This window comes from Haplochromis burtoni, unplaced genomic scaffold, assembly GCF_018398535.1.
Source record: "Haplochromis burtoni strain Fernald_Lab_line unplaced genomic scaffold, NCSU_Asbu1 Contig_61, whole genome shotgun sequence".
Taxonomy (NCBI): domain Eukaryota; kingdom Metazoa; phylum Chordata; class Actinopteri; order Cichliformes; family Cichlidae; genus Haplochromis; species Haplochromis burtoni.
The window spans coordinates 680,490-697,485 of NW_024582422.1; the positions used below are offsets into that span (position 1 = coordinate 680,490).

The 16,996-nt window shown below is 44.4% G+C and overlaps 1 protein-coding gene across 2 annotated transcripts; it reads left to right on the forward strand.

Moving 5' to 3' along the window:
- The first annotated feature begins 1,380 nt into the window (after positions 1–1,380).
- Positions 1,381–16,967, forward strand: palm1a (paralemmin 1a). Of its 2 annotated transcripts, XM_005922957.3 has the most exons (11): positions 1,383–1,742; positions 2,166–2,210; positions 4,516–4,561; positions 4,858–4,938; positions 7,101–7,225; positions 7,322–7,385; positions 7,675–7,696; positions 7,765–7,833; positions 7,968–8,042; positions 10,045–10,176; positions 10,896–16,966. In XM_005922957.3, the coding sequence occupies exons 1-11, from the start codon at positions 1,522–1,524 to the stop codon at positions 11,432–11,434; spliced, it is 1,419 nt and encodes a 472-aa protein (XP_005923019.1). In that variant the 5' UTR covers positions 1,383–1,521; the 3' UTR covers positions 11,435–16,966. The 2 variants fall into 2 exon arrangements, with proteins under 2 accessions (XP_005923021.1, XP_005923019.1); XM_005922959.3 differs by lacking the exon at positions 10,045–10,176 and having other exon boundaries at positions 1,381–1,742; positions 10,896–16,967.
- Positions 16,968–16,996: the final 29 nt, after the last annotated feature.

A 16,996-nucleotide genomic window follows, 5' to 3' on the forward strand; every position in this document is an offset into this window, starting at 1 on the left:
GCAGCAGGGCCCCTCCCCTTTCGACGGGTTGTGTGTGAGACTTTAAATCATCAAACTGTAAATTTTAAATTGTTATTGATCCCTTTACCCCGAGTCCTAAAGTGTATATTTATTTTCTTACTCTTCTTATATATATTGTTTGTTTACTTGCACTGCTGTAACTGGAGCCTCGTCGTCTCGTCTCTCTATATACTGGACTGTAGCGGAGATGACAATAAAGTTTACTTTGACTTCAGCAGCAAGCAGGCGCACCGAGGGCTCTCGCGCTCACTTTTCGTGTATAGAATTTCGAAAAAACATCGGTGCAAATTATAAGTCTGTATTATAATGTCTGGTGTTTTCGTGTTTGTTGGTTTGTTTTTATTTTGTTTTATTTTGCGAGTTGGTTATTAGATGCTGCTCCAGCCGGTCAGAGAATCCCCCGCCGCCCCGCCCTCTCCTCTCTGCGCCGCAAGCAGCAGGCGCACCTCGCAAACGAAGGGCGCCCTTACTCCCAGCAAATGGGCGATAGAAAACCGATCGGTGCCTATGCCATTCCCAATATGCGCTGGCTGACGTCGGGGCAGCATGAGTACGAGCATTTTTGTTGTTGTTGCCGATGCCCGTGATGCCGCCCCCCACCACGATGCCGCCCCGGGCAACCGCCCCTGTCGCCCGAATCTAAAACCGCTACTGCTGATGATCCTTAGGGGCTCGCTTATATTACAACACATTAAACACAGCCTATATGCTCATATTGATGTAGCGCCCCCTGGTGGCCTGTGTTGGTCGTGGTGCGTCAGAAGTTCTGCAGGGAACCCCGTCCAGATTTTCGTGAACTTTCCTACCATGCGTGAAACGTCTGCTTCCATCAGAGACGCCCTCAGATATGATCAAGTGAAACCAAACCGTTGTTTCCACTCACATTCTACCTCCTCTTCTCAGAATAAACCCTTCTGCAGCCTCAGCTGTCTCCAGCACCTGTCAGACTTCAGAGTGACCTGAGCAATCTTCCAGCTCTGCCTGAACCTCCACTCCTCACACTGAAGTGATGAGAGTAGTAAAACTGTTAGTACAGTAAGAAGCATGGTCTGCAGGAAGTCGACCATTAAAAAAAACTCTTTCCAACCACCACTAGGTGTTGCTGCAGGATTATTGCTTCACCTCCCGTGTTAATTAAATGAAAAGAAAATGAGACAAACTGTCCTCGGGATAAATGTCTGTCTTTAAACTGTACCAAAAACAAAACTTTAACATGTTCATTACCAAATATCTGGAGTGTCGACATAAATATGACATTATATTCAAAATGAAGCGCCTCATCCTGGCGCTTCACTGAAACACTGAGTTTAAAAAGCACTCCAACTACACTGAGAGTAACTAAAGTATGAGTACTTACTGGTACTGGATGATAATTCTGGATTCATTCGTGTGTTTATCACTTTCATGATGTGAATGACTTGCAGGAAGCTTCATGAAACTTAAGCTCATGAAAAATGGATTCACATGTACGATAAATGATATGAAGGACGAGGAGCAAACATGGAGAGTGCAGAAGGAAGTACTCGTGTGAAGCAGAAGGCTTTGTTACCGAGTCTGACGTCCCAGTCTGTCCCCGTGACAGCTGCAGCAATAAAAATAATAAGTCATCATGGAGACCAGGAGCTCCACATCTTCATCCACCTCACAGCTCTTAAAATCGATCCTCCATCCATCAGTCAATTGATCAATAACAGCCTCTTGATGCATGCTCAGTCATCCAGGTAAGTAAATCCCAAAAGGCTGATTCTGTCTGGCTAGTTTCAGTCATTGTGCAGAGGAACCGTTTATAAGGTTGGAGACCTGCTGTAAGCTGAGACTGCATAAGTCACCTGGATGATAACAAAACGTTTCTCCCACTGAAAACGTCCAGATGAACAGAATCAACCTTTTGGGATTCAATAACAGCGTTTTTGCATGTTGGACTGATTTCAAAGTAAAAGTCTTCCTCACTCTCATCTCTTGATTATGAATCTGCAAGCACACTTTCAACTGTGACGTCAAAATCTGACCAAAAAAGGTTCAATATTCAAAACTTCTCCTACCCTTTTCTCCTTTCCTACCCTCCTCTCCTTTCCTCCCCCCTCCCTCCTGTCCTCCGTCCTCCCCGGTGGGCGGGTTTGTTTGCTCTCTCGGATGTGGATCAGATGTTTGATTTTGCTGCGGACTGATCTGCCGTCGGACATGGAGGAGTGAGTACACTTTATTTCTTCTCTCTCTTCTTTCTTTCCCTTCTTCTCTTTTCTTCTTCTGGTTGTTTTTCTGTGTTTGTGACGTATCTGAGACTCGTGTCATCATTGTGCGGCATCAGGGCGCTGAGTCAGGACCGAGGGGTGGGTGGGGGGCTAACTGCACCAAACTGGAGACTTTGGGGGGTGTGGTGGGGGTGTCCGAGTCACCGCAGCGGCAGGTGATGGGCGCGTGCGGACCCGCGGAGTGATCAAACCTCTCTGTGCTCTACTTTCCCCTGCGGAAGCAGCACCAGCTCTGATCAATAAGCAGCACGAGCGTCTATGATTACATATTGATCAGTTTCTGTGTTCCTCATTTGAGCTCAGTCACTTCCGTCAAGTTGGACGTGTGAGGAGAGGGTGACTTCCGGCGGGGTTCTTCACAATATAAGGTTTAAGCCCCAGTCCGATTGGTTCAGTTTTCTAAATTCAGCAAGGCAGGCTCTTTAATGATGTCACGATGTCACTTACAGAATTACAAGAATTACCACAAAGTGTGAATTTTCAGAAACGTCAGCATAAAACTTGCTCTGACACACCTGCACAAAGTCTCACTCACTATGGAGTTACCATACACCTGCAGAGATGCACCCGATGGATGATTCCCACAGGAAGAGTCACACCTGGGAGCAGATCCAGGTGTCAGATGGTGCTGAGATGAGTTCTGATGTTTCTGTACGTCATGTTTGAGGTTCATCAGATAATCAGATTTTACCTGATGCAGGTAAACAGGAAGCTGCAGATAAATCATTGGTTTCTTACCACTTTGTGTTTTGGGAATTTTTTTATCTGTATTATTTTCCATCATGTTCTGCAGAAATCTGTTTTCTTTGTGACTTCTTCATTATTTCCTCCTGCCTTCCTCACAGCCACTTATAAACCCAGACTTCAGAAAAGACTGCCAATCAGAATCTGGGAGCTGGTTGAGTTTCATCCCAGCAGCTGTTTTATTTTGAAGTACACTTCCTGTGTGCTTGTTTGGTGTGCCTGTGGGATTGATGGAGCTGCTGCAGCCTGGTGGAGGCTCAGAGGCAGTAGTAGGATGTGGTGTCTGGACAAGGACACAGCCCAGAGCAGAACCACGTGTTAGTGCCAAATGTGGGACTAATAAAGGTTTATCTGATCTTATCTCTTATCTTTACTTTATAAGGCTAAGCTGAGAGTACTTTTACTCTAACATGTAACTGAGTATTTGTACTCTTCTGTTTTTACCGCAAGTACTTCATCACTGCAGTGCATGGACTTCCTGTCTGCCTCTAATGCGGCGTTTCAATTAAAAGTCACACACCTGCTGACTGACCGGAACCCTTTCCTCTCAGACAGATCACAAACTGATCAATAATTAATATCATCCAATCATCAGTCTGAGCTCCTGTCCCATTACCTGCCATGCCCCTCTCTATAATACATCTCACTGCTGCTGAGCAGGCATGGACAAAAACACAGAAAGAGCCTGAGATTCAGTTTGAGCCTTTAAAGCACCTCCTCCTCGTCAGGGCGCTGTGTCTGAACTGCTTCCCAGTGGGCTGGGTTCTAGCTGCTGGTGTTGTCGGTCCTTGCAGTGGACTGTGGTCTCCATGGAGACCTTAAAGTGAAGCTTTGTTTGAGGTGTCTGAGAGGAAAAGTTTAAAGTGTAAAGCATACTGTGTGTCCTCCAGAGAGGAGAGCTGGATCGAGCTGACCTCTGAACCCAGTGACCTCTGTCCCGATGAGTTCATGGTCTCAGCCTCCAGTCGAAGTCTCACTGAATAAAACATGAAGTCTACTTTGGGTGCGATGCTCCCATTAGACTCAGGGAGGAATCAGGGCGGGACCAACGGCGCATCTGCGTCTAGCTGCTCCTTGTTTGGTGAACTCTGGTTTCCTGAGTGCTACACCAACCAGCAGCAGCTCCGCCAGCACAGACCGCCTGAGGCCTCGCACTGCCTTCAGCTCAAGCAACCTGAAGAAAGGGCAGCCATCTTTACAGCAAATAACTGATGACTCACCGCTGTTGAGCGCTTGTTAGCTGATCGCTTCAAGACTCTGCTGGAGTGTGTGTGTGTGTGTGTTTGAGAGAGAGAGAGAGAGAGAGAGAGAGAGTGTGTGTGCGTGTGTATGTGTGAAATAGCTAGTCAGTGTATGAATGAGTGTGTGAGGCTAAAGTGTAAACAGAGCTGTGCATCGAGCATCTGTGTATTAAGCGGAACAAGGAAACGTACGATTCAGTGATGTCACAGTGATGTCACAGTGACATCATTAACCTGTCTGTCTGTCTCTCCCTCAGGGTGAGCGAGGTTCTCTATCAGCAGGATCGACTGCAGCTCATTGTGGTGAGTTTACTTACAGTCAGTGAATGCAGCATCTCACACACCTAGTATCAATGATTCAGATGTGTGTGTGAGACCCCACCCCCCCAGTAAGTTTTATTGCTCGAAGTTATCAATGTTGACTCTGAATTTTAAACTTTATCTAAACAAACACACTTTTATTTTATTTCAAAATAAAAGCCCACACTAAGAGAGTGCAGTCAGTAATCAGATTACCTCAGTGGATTACTTCAGAGCAGAAGTGTGATTGGATTATTGATCCCAATCAGCAGCTGGTTCTGTTTTCCATAATGCTGCAGGAGAAAAGGAAGTGGCAGACGGAGATCGAGAACAAGAAGCGTCAGTTGGAGGACGACAGGAGGGCGCTACAGCACCTGAAGGTGAGCCCACCACTTCCTGTTTCCTGTTTTCTGTTTAAAGGTCGGGTGCACTCAGAGGTGAGCAAGATGCTGAAGCCTTCGTACCGTTCTAAATCGTGCCGCTAAGAGGCGTGAAGACGCAGAAACACGAGTCAGACTCAGACCTCATGTCTCTGAGCTCTGAGTCTGTTCAGGCACGTAAACAGACTGCTGCAGAGATCCAGGTCTGATCAAGGTGTGATCAAGATATGACTCAACCAGATCCAGATCGGATCCAGGCCTGATCCAGGTTTGATCTGGGTCTGATCCAGGCCTGATTATGGCAGGGGCATGGTCTCTGGCTCCGCTGCAGTGGAGGGGTGTTGCAGTGCACTCAAGGGGCTGTGCCATGAAGTCTGATGGGCAGGTGGAGATGATTGTGTTAACGAGGTTTCCCTCCCTCCCTCAGGTCCCACGCCGGGACCTGAGACGAGTCGGTGTGGAGTTGGCTACAAAGCTGACATTGATGCCAAACCACAAAGAAACATTTTTGTGCACTAAATAAACAAAACCAAAACCTGAATGCTCTGTGGAGTCCAGCTCTTTCACACTGATGTTTTTTATTCATGTCCTTCTTTCAGATGGTCAGTGGTCATTTCCTGTTTTATTCTGATAGGCGGCTCTCTGTTGTGTTCTCTTTTGCGTTCCTACTTCCTGTCTGCTGATGATGTCCTTGCACTGTTCCTGGGTCTGCACGCTTTTCGCAGTCCTGGTTATTCTAGACTTTGTTTTGCACATTTTTGTAAAATTTGTAATATTCAACACTATTCAGAGCTGGTCTTCCAGAGAAGAACTGTGCACTTTTATGGGATAAATCAGCCTGTATTCCTAGAAACACAATGCTGTTTTAAATTGCTTCTTATTATCAAAGCTGCAGCACCATCCGTCCCTCCAACATGATGTTCAGGAGTCTAAAATAAGTTGAGATCACAGAGTCATAATGGAAACCCTTAGAACCATCGCTGATCTTCTGCTTCAAAGAGACTCAGAAACAGAAACCTGTCGTTCAGATGTTGTATATTCCAGACTGAAGTGCTGTGGAAAATTTATTTCTGCCAGTAAATTCTCTCATCTATTATTGATCTTTGATATGAGATCATATTTCATTAATGACTCTTATCAGTTTGTCTTTCACCAGAAAAAATAAAGAGTAACTCTCTCTGGCTCCTACTCCTGCTGGCTCACTGTGTGTCAAGTCATTCAGGTATTCAGAGATTCAAGAGGCACAAACTGAGAACAGCTGCAAGGTAAAAATATCTGAGATCAGCCAAACAGCACGCAGGTAGGACAGGACTGCCAGGGCCATGTGAAATAGCAGCTGTTTTCCCGATGAGGAGGAGGCCGCGAGTTCAGAGAGCCCGAGCTCATCCAGATAGTTTTATTCAACTAAAAGGATCCATTCAGGCTTCACGCGTTTATTAAAGGGACACTCAGACGTCCTCCTGATGGACGTTGGTCCATGAGCACCCATTGCTGTCTGTGCACGTCTGCTTTCAATCATTAGATACTAAAATGATTTTATTCCATTTTCACTGTTTTCTCCTTTGAGGACATGATGCTGATGCTCTCCAATTTGTAGTGTTGAGTAGCCGAAACGTCAAAACAATAAATGGATAAAGATTTTTTTCTGCCAGCATGTGTGTGAAACGAGCAGCTTTTTAAGGTGCTAATTAAAATCGTTGAGAGTTTGAAAGACGACCCGGCGAGGACGAATCCCACTCAGAGCCGTGCAGCTGAGTGTCTGCTGCTGTCAGCTGCAAGGGTTTAATGAGACGCTCAGAATGAGACCAGAGTTCAGGTTATATATGTAAAAAGCTCTGATGAACCCGCTGGTTTAGTTTTAACCGTGCATGGGGATTTTTTTGCAGACTGTGAAGTCTGGTGTCCAGGTTTCCTTCCTCGTGCTGCTCTGATCTTCATCTTGCTGGCTGATTTGTTTAGTCTGGAGCTGCTCAGCCTTTCTGACACTTTTTAAGGTTGAAGCTTTCTATTCCCGAGGCTGACAGATGCTTTGAACCCTCTGATCTGCTTTGATTATTCTCTTCATGCTCTGTGGATGATGACACATCTTCCTGCTGGAGAGTTTGATACGTGCCTCCTCACGTGTTAGAAGGAAGCTGTCATCTGTGTGACCTGTGTTTCAGTCAAAGGCTCTGAGGGACCGCTGGCTGCTGGAGGGAGCATCTGCTGGACCCGAGCAGAACGAAGTCTGTAGACAGCTGGAGCAGGACGAGGCCCGGACCCGGAGCCTGGAGGAGACCATTGACAGGTCTGAGCCGCCGAGCCCGAACATCCAGGAAGGGTGGCCTTATTCACTGTGGGATTAAAACCATCAACTGTGTGCGTGTGTGTGTGTGTGCTGTAGGCTGCAGCAGGAACTTGTCGGCCTTGAGACTGGATCTGTCTGTCAGACCATAACTAACATTAAAGTGAGTGTACATGCACGCACGCGCGCACACAAACGTTTTCTAATATCACTTTTTTTCCTTTCTAAAATCAGCTTTTCTGCTGTCCTCATAGGGTTAGTAGATCATTTGAACCAAATTAGGTTGGATTACATGGGTGAGGATGTTGGGAGGGGGGTTCGCTGGCAGGACTGGCTTACTTTGGAGGTTTTTTCATGTTTCTGTTTCCCGTTTCCTTCTACTTATTGATGGAGGATTCCTGTTAAGACTCTTATTGTGAAGATAAACTTCCTTTCTCTGTTTGTGCCTCCAGGTGTCATCAAGACCAGCTTCAGGTAAATTTCTAAATTTCTCTGTCTGTTTTTATTCGTGAAGCCTTTGTCTCACGTTTGTCTCTGATCAGCTGTAGAGGTCAAAGATCGCGAAAGGCATCAGCAGGACAGGGCTCCACTGGCAACTCAGGTGATCCAAGGTGAGACTGTGCTATAACTGTAATCAGATCTCAGTAATCAGATTACAGCTACATTACGGTAAGTTGTTGTGATAACCTCACTGTTAGTTCTTTCTCTGCTCTGTCTTTGTGCCTGGCCCATTTTTACCCACAAGCCCCTGCAGAGGTCAAAGTTAACAAAAGTCCTCGACTGAACAAACCCAGAGAGGCGACCGAGGAGATGAAGAAAGGTGAGTCAGAAGTGACCACACCCACTCTGCACCGACCTGACGGGGGTCGTCTTAAACTGGTGAACTGAGCTAGTTTTCCTCAGGTGGGACATGAAGCTCACCTGGAAGTCACCAAGTCAGGAAATAGATCCAGAATATTTCCATGGCTAAAGATTAGCTCACTGGGAGAAGGAGATGGCCATAGGCCCTATGGCTGAGAGCAGCCGGAGGGTTGACGCAGGTCTTCCCCTGCTTTCCTGTCTGTCTTTGATGCACTGTCTAATAAAGCCAGTAAAAGAATAAAGTACAGATGAGATCAGCCATGTTGTTTCCTGACTTTAAGAGTTTGCGTTTGGTTCTCCGTGATGAGGTTCGAAGAATCAGTAAAATATGATTAATCGCAGCTTTCAGTGATTTTAATGAGTCTGTTATCATTCACCCTGCAAATGTGTAAGGTCAGAGGTCATAGAGTGTAGACACGTGGGAGGAGAGGGGACATCGACCTTAATGTGTCTCTAACAGCTGCCTTCCTGTTTCTATCTGTAAGTCCGTTTTAGGGTCACGTTAACAGTGAATTTGTGTGTTGGCTGGTGTGATGGGTGTGTGTGTGTTATTGTGGTGTTTCCCTCATAGTGTAGGATCTGTGGGAGGCTATTGAAATGAATCATGGGCTAAATGAATGTATGAAGCTGTGGGAGTTTCCTGACACTTTGCTGGTATTTAAGGCTGAACAGAAGCAGGTCTGAATCTACCCCTGGCATGACTGCAGGGGTTTCCACGGGAGATGTGAAGGCATTTGGAAAAAGACGATGTCGGAGCCAGAGTGTGACCGCTGTGTCAGCACTCAGTCCATCCTGAAGGTCGAGTCCTCACAGCAACTGTCAACATGCACATGTTAAGTGAAGTTCGAAGCTTGTTAGATTAGAAACATCAGTAGAGCTTTCACATTCTTTCCCTTGACTTTAATAAATACATGCAGCCTCACTCAACATGCAGAGAGAAAATCAGAGTGATGCACATGTACTCAAACAACGCAGCAACAGAGGAGGCAGACTCTGACCGTACGAACGTCAGCAACTCAGCTTCTGGTCACAGATTTCAAGTTTCAGGAATAAACTCTTGCAATAACCTGAGCTGCATCCAAGGCCCTCTTCCTCCACCTCCTCACAGTGTCCCTCAACATCTGATGGAAAACGTCTCCCATGTACACTTATGGACAAAAGTCCTGAGTTACACCTGTTAATCTGTGAATCAGTGCCACGGGTGTATTAATCCAGCACCTGTGACCTGCCTTTATCTGTATGAGAGACAGAGTTTGAAAAGCTCAGCAATTCCAATGTGGTGCTAACAGGACGCTACTGTTACAAAAGTCTGTTCAGGAGAATTCTACCATCCGCCTAACCATCTGTTCTCCCATTTATCAATCCATCCATCCGTCCGTCCGTCCATCCATTAGTCTATTCTCCCATCCATTCATCCATCTATTCTCCCATTTATCCATCTATTCATCCATTCATTCATCCATCCATCCCTGGCATTAACATCAGCAGACACTGTGCACCAGGAGCTTCATGGCTGAGCAGCTCCTCTCAGGGTAATGTGTGGGTGCTGGTGTCCATTTAATGTATCTGATCCTTGGGACTTATCTGAGTTGTGGTTGTTTGCAGCTGAAATGTTTTGGTAGTTCAATTATTTGAGGCAGCAGGAGAGGATATACACACTGTACCAAAGTCAGTCTGGATGATGCGAGCAGAGCCTCACATATTCCTTCTGGTCATCAGACCCTTCTTTGTTCTGCATGGTTATGTCATGTCACACTAATAGAGCTGTACCTTTGCTATTGGAAGGTTACCCTCACCTGGGGTGCTTGTTTATGACCTGCTGCTTTCTCTGTCCTGACTCTTCTCTTCTGTGATCTAACCTTCTGCCTGCTGCCTTTATCTTTAGATCCACAGCAGCTCATTGTGTCTGTTGTGTTGACCCTCTCTGACCCTGTGATCCCTTCTAACCCCTCCCAATCCAGCGATGTACTCGGTGGAGATTAAAGTAGAGCGGGACAGAGTGACGGGGGAAACCAGGGTTCTGTCCAGTAACACCAAACTTCCTGTTGACCTCTCTGACCAAGGGGTCAAAGTTTATGAAGATGAGCAGAAAGGTGATGTTAGCAAGTAAACAAGAAAAATAAATAAAAACAAAGTCGGCTTTAAGAGAAGGGACCTGCTGATGCAATAACTGACTCTCAAAGGGCTGATTTCAGCTCTGCTGTGCGCGCATTTATCTGAATCTCTTCACAAGCTCATGGACTGTAGATGATGAATCACTCATTCTTTTTTTCTTAAATTATTGAACTATTTGCCCTCACAGTCTTTGCTGAACACCTCCACATCTTCACTTCAGAAACTCTCAGCATATCTGGGAGGACCTCTGAACTCCACTCATTACCTGCCAGATGTTCCACCAGGTATTTTCATAGCATTAGACACCTGCGTTACACACCTGTGACAGGCTGTTGTATCCTGAGAGTTTCAGATCTGAGGGTCATTCCTGCTGAGTTCCTGCAGTGGACATTTTATAGCACAGTGTGAGGAGCAGATCCATGTGTCTGGTTGTTGCAGCGCCTCCTGCTGGAGGTTTGCAGGTTTTCACAGCAGCAGTTTTCCTTCTCCTAAAGCCACAGCGGCCTCAGCCTGCCTGCATGATCAACACTCACCTGACAGTCAGGTGGTCACACCTCATCACTTTCAGCTCCAGCTGAAGGAAGCTGATGCACAGGTGTACTCTGTGACATCACTCAGTGAGTCTTTATTGGTCCTTCAGCTGGAGAGCATTCAGGTGTGGCACTCTGACCCTCACCTGTGTCTTCCTGTCTCCCAGTGGTCCATGAGCTGAATGGTGAGGATATCCACCTGCTCAGCTCCTCTGAGGTTGAAGAGCTCATCCACAAAGCTGATGAGGCGTCGATGATGTCACAGACTGTCACCACTGTGACATCCCTCCCGACAGCAGAGGTTCGGGAGGAGTTGGAGCTGATGCGGTCCAAGTCGCCGCTACCTCAGGTTCCAGTGGAGATCACAGGGCTAGAGGCCGAAGTGGGTGGTGAGCCGAGCGTGGCTGAGGCGAGCACTGAGAACCCGGTTACCATGGTGTTCATGGGATACCAGAGCGTAGAGGATGAAGACGAGACCAAGAAGGTGCTGGGGCTGCAGGGCACGGTGAAGGCCGAGCTGGTGCACATTGATGACCCAAACGGGAAGACATCAGGGGGAGAAAAGGAGGCGGATCCACCTCTGCCCACCTCCAAGGCCCCACCAACCTCCACTAAACCTCCAATGGCGATACCAGTGGCAAGCAATGGGGAGACGGCAGGGAAGGAGAAGGAGAAGAAGCCGTGTAAGTGCTGTAGCATCATGTGACCTGGTGACCTGTGGGGGGGGGGTGCCGCCTTGAAACGTAGCACGCAAATACAAAAATAAAAAGGACTGAAAACTCCTCCCATTGCTCACAGCCCCCCCAACATCACTTCCTGTTTCTTCCTTCAGGCGTATAAAGCCTCTCTTTACTTTTTCTATTTTCTTGAAGCCTTTTTACTTTTTTACTCTGCACGTCTGTACTTACATGTCTCAGTGTTAGCATAGCCTCAGTGTTAGCCTCCGCCTTCGCTGTGCCAGGATGTTTGTAGCTCCTCCCCCTCCTTTCTGTGAATGTATTATTATATTTATTAGAAGCTGTCTGAGTTTTTAAAAGAAGAAATAAAATGAGCAGAAACTAGTCTGCTTTTGTGCCGCAGCCTAAATTCTTCACCTCCACCTTCTATGTGGACCAACAAGTACCTCTCTATCCCTTAAGGGAAATGATTGTGTTCGAGCAGTAGGATAAAGACGGTCCTGTCTACAATAAATAAACACAGTAAAAGTGCCACGGGCACTGAAAACTGTGTAAAATGTTACATATACAGCAGTGAAAACAAACAAAGACAATAAAAATGGGCAGAGTAAAAGATTGTGCAAATTATAACATTAATTAATGTGTACACTATAAATCTGATAAACAGCTACATGAAGGTTTAATACAGAAATGCATGTTTGGAGTCTTATACCTGACAGGTCTGTTCACCTGTCCTTGAATGAGGTCTTATCCTGCAGACTCGTGCATGGCTCTGTGTGATCAGAGGTTTTAATCCAGCACTGCTCAAACCAATGATCTTTACAGGAAACAGATGAGAGCTCGAAGCTGCTGTCGTCTTTATTGAATAAAATTAAACGTTTTAATTGTTGATTGCTTCTTTGACCTCTGAAAGTTTGAAAAGCATTCGCTGATCTTCGTCTCTGTGGAAATCTTTTGAAGCGTGCTGCATTGAAAGTCTGACATAACCTCAGAGGATTCACTCACACTGGGCTCCATCAAACAGCACTCACAATCCCATCAGCTGTTTTTTGATCCACCCGCTGAGTCAGCGACGCTCGCCAAGAGGATCCAACTCTCGCAGCTTAGTGATCGGACTGCCACACACACCCTCATACACGTCATTGCCAAGTGTAGCAGATTTCAAATGGTAGACTGTTTTATGATGACAAACAGGGACTGGTTGCAAAACTGGCTTTATTTTCTAAGCATTTTCACAGCAGCAGGTGTTTCTTAATCCCAATGTGGAGTCCATGCAACTTTGGCCCACAATATTTAAAAAACATAAAAATATCAAAACAATGGTTTCTCTCAACAGCCACTTCAAAATCAAGTGTAATAGCGGGGTAAAACTGAGACAAATATGACGCAAAGTATACTTCAAAATAAACTACTGATAATCACTTATAATATTTAAATCCCCACTAAGATGGATCAATTACAAAACACATATTCATACAAAAGTAAATTTTCCCAACACAACTGAAAATACTATTTAACGTGCAGCCTTATATGACAAACTCATTATACACATAAAACAAAATCTGTACATGACTAACATTTAAGTCAAGTCAAGCAGAGTTTTATTGTCAACCCAACAATATAAACTCAAGTACACAGTGGGACAAAATAGCGTCCTCCTAGATCAAAGGTGCAACCTGTAAAAATAAACTGAAAAAAATAAATAAATACATATATACACAACTATACAGGAATAAGATAAACTAATAATAAGTACAACAGTGTTGTACTTGAATAGAAATAGAATAAGAACAGAAAAGAACGAGAATAAATTAGTACAATAGTACACAGACAGAGTCAAACAGTGCAATACAGCAGAGTGCAAGTATCGGGAGTGAGAGGACAGTGTTATGTAGTCCAAGAAGTGTGTGGAGAAGAGAGTCCAGTGTGGAGGAGGGCAGTGTGGTCCTCGGGAGCCGGACTGCTTGGAGGGAAAAGCTATTTACATATATCTAAAAGGCAAAATGCAGCAGCAGACCTCTCTGTTTAGCACAAGTGAAAAACACATAAATAGGTGGTATAACGATAAAAGGCAGTTTCCATCACTTTGGTACTTTGGGGACTTTTAGCCCTAAGAACTAATACTTAGTAAAGCAAAATAAACCAAACTTAAATTTATAATTTAGTACAGGGAGACAAGCTACAGAGAATGTGCCAAGCTACAGAGAATGTGCCTTACCAGTGTGGAGTCCATGCGACTCTGACTGGGAACCCACCACACATGCAACATGTTTCCTAGCAGTGTCCCAGTGATTAACGTCCCACTACAACAGTGGAACCTTAGTATTACAAAAATTCCATTTAAGTAATAAAAAATCAAATATATACAATGCTGTTTGAAAAAAGTTCACTGTGACTATATCTCAGCTACACAAACACTTATTTGCACAATCTCATACACACACACACGCACCCCTTAATACATCAAGTTAACTTTTGCACAACCCACTTTCATTGTTGCACTTTTGTATTGCACTGCTGTGTCTGTATAGTTTCTGTCTTTGTTTAGTTTTTTTTTTTTTTTGCTCACTTGCACTTTATCTAGTCCTGTGTTGAGTGTCTGTTATATGTAGCACCATGGTCTTGGAAGAATGTTGTCTCCTTTCACTGTGTACTGTACCACTGCACATGGTGGGAATGACAATAAAGCCACTTGACCTGAGAAGTTCAACTCATTCTTTCTTCAGACTCCTCACAGCTGATCATGATTTCAGCGATGCAATGTCTGATAGAGAAAGCTCTTGAAACAGGGTTAAAACCAGGTTCATATCTGCTGAGCAGCAGCTCCTACAAATCAGTATTGAAACATTATCAGATCATCAGCTTGTGTCTGAAATTCATCAGGTCGTCTTGTTTCACACACAGAGTGTGGGTCTGTCTGACGTCCTGGGGGGTGACGACTCTGCTCTGATTGGATAGAAGTCTGTGAGGAAATGAGTCTCCTCATCAGATGATCTTTGAGCTCAGTGAACTCTTTCCTGGTGAGCTTATGGTCTCAGGACTAAATAAAACATGTTTGTTTTGGAGATAATGTTCCCATTAAGGTCAGAGAGGAGCAGGAAGCAGGAAGGATTTAGGGCAGGGTTGAACAGTGATTGACACGTTGCTGCTTTTTCTGTTTTTATTTGATCTTTTGAGCATTTCTGGAGCTGATTGGAAGATCGAGGGTTTGTCTTGGTGGGTCTGTGACTTCACAGAGGTTTTCCAGCAGAGTGCTGTGTTTGAGACTCTGAGGAAGATAAAAACAAGCTCAGATGGAGAACGGAGGGATTTATTTCACTCAGCAGCGTCTGCATGCTCTGCAGCCTCCTGCTGTTGTCTTAGTAACCTGCAGAATGAGGCTCAGTGTCGCCCACTGCAGGAGACAGTACCTGCTGACAGTGAAGCAGGTTGTGTTTTCACCCCGTTATTCCCTGATTAGTTCACAAGTGAAGTTTGACCCTGTGCATGCGGGCTGCACACACACACACAAATATCAGAGACAATATATAGCAGCAACTGTGACTCTGGGTTTCTGTTATTTAAGGCCAAATAACAGAAATTATTTTTTTAGATGCATTTTAAGAATGTGCAGGATGGGGTCAGACTTTATGGACCTACAGTCTCTGCAGTTTCACTGTATTTAGTCGAACGTGTGTGGCAGCCCCAGTGTCTGAATTGGTATTTTATTGTTATTGTGATGAACCGCTTAAACTAACTGATTAAACACTAATTTTCAGACAATGACAACTACAAACCTGACTTTAAGGAAAGATTTAAAACCAAAAAAACTCACAAAAAACAAAGTAAAATAACTCCAAATTCCATGTGTTCACTCTGTGTATGTGTTTCTGTTGGTCAGCAGCATTCCTGATAAATTCTGCTGCTCAGCAACACTGAAACACACACACGTTGGTTTTTGTGGCTGAGTGAGGTCCTGGGACACACTGCGTTGCCAGGACCGTTTTAAACTGGTCCATGTGAATGCAAACACACAAATACAGTTCCTGCACAATTAAAACTTTATTCTTTGAACTGTGCAGTCAGGGAGAATATCCCCGAGGGAGGATAAGGCTAATATTTCTCTACAGCTGATTTAACCATAACCTGACATGTATCTAGTATTCAGTTTTACTTTCCCTGAATACCTCTGCCTGCATTTATACCCTCAATTTGTGTGTCCTCATCGCCTTGTTATACTGTCGTCCACTCTTGCATCCTGATTGGTTTATTGTGGCTTACCGTGTGTCTGCATTTGGGGTCTTTGTTAACAAACGTGACTCTTTCGGGTTTTTAATTACTGTAAGAATAAAACAGCATGAAATACCTGAGTCTGGACACTGTTAGAGAATGTGTTTGCTGATGAATTTCATGCTTTCTGGAACTGTCCTGTGGGTTCTTCTTGGCAACACTGATGATTTCAATAATCAGCACAGGTTAACCTGATTTTAGTCTTTTTTATATCGCCACTCGAATGAACTCAAAAAACAAGATCAATACTTCTTAAAAATACAACCTGCAAGTGAGGAAGCAATGGCTAAGAACTGGTTAAATAAAGAATATCCAACAAACTTGAACAGATAAAATAAAAAGTTCAGGAAATCTGTGAAATTCATCAGCTGATCTTCTCTGTGAGAGTCTAGATGGCAAGGTTATTGAAAACTCGCCATCTAGACTCTGTGAATATAAGTACATAAATGACTAAGCTTTGCCTGTTTGTGTTTTTGTGACTATTGTTACTGTGTTTTTCTGTGGAGAGAGGCGGCAGATCTGTAGATATGACCGTTGGGTCCCTCCATTTTATAAAGAGGCTGATTTATCTTCAGAATAATAATTTAAAACAAACAAACATTGACTTGTTCTGACACCAGCTGCATCTTGAAGTGCGACTAAATGTGGATGAATTATAACAGTAGAAGCTCCTTATCTCATCTACGTCTGTTTCTGCTGCTTGGAGCTTGGCTCCTTGTTTGCACACTTGCTCTTAGAAACTTTCCTCAAACTCTCAAATCTGCTTTTTTTTTTTATCTGATTGAAGGAGGAAGGAAGCAGCTAATTTAAAAATTTTAGAAATATATCTTAAATCCAGTGGTTAACATTTTGATGACCTTACCCTTCTGACTCCCACAGTGCAGTATCAGTTTGACCCACCAGAGGGTTGATGATTTTGGTTGATGTCAAATTTATTTTAAAAGTTATTTTCAAAAGTCAGCTTTTGTCTGGCAATCGCAGCTGAACACATCTTCAGAGCTCTTGTTACACATCTGATTCACAGTAAAAACAACACAACTGCTTTTTATTTTCAAACTTTTTGATCTGAACAGAATTTATTCAGAAGCTCCTGATGTTAAAATTGAAAGACTGAAAAACCTCCAAACTCTGATTATTAAACAGACTCGAAGAATAAACCACCTGGAACCTGAGCCCAAACCTAAACCTAAGCCTGATCCTGAACTCAGTCCTCTGAAGGTCTGACATGAAGTAAGGACAAGGCAGCATGTCCTCACAGAGCCATAGAGACCAGCACACACACACACACACACACACACACACACACACACACACACACACAC

Coding starts and splice junctions, on each gene's coding strand:
- palm1a (XM_005922957.3), top strand. CDS start 1,522: ATGGAGAGTGCAGAAGGAAGTACTCGTGTGAAGCAGAAGGCTTTGTTA. Junction 1,743..2,165: donor ATGCATGCTCAGTCATCCAG/GTAAGTAAATCC, acceptor GATGTGGATCAG/ATGTTTGATTTTGCTGCGGA. Junction 8,043..10,044: donor GACCGAGGAGATGAAGAAAG/GTGAGTCAGAAG, acceptor CTCCCAATCCAG/CGATGTACTCGGTGGAGATT.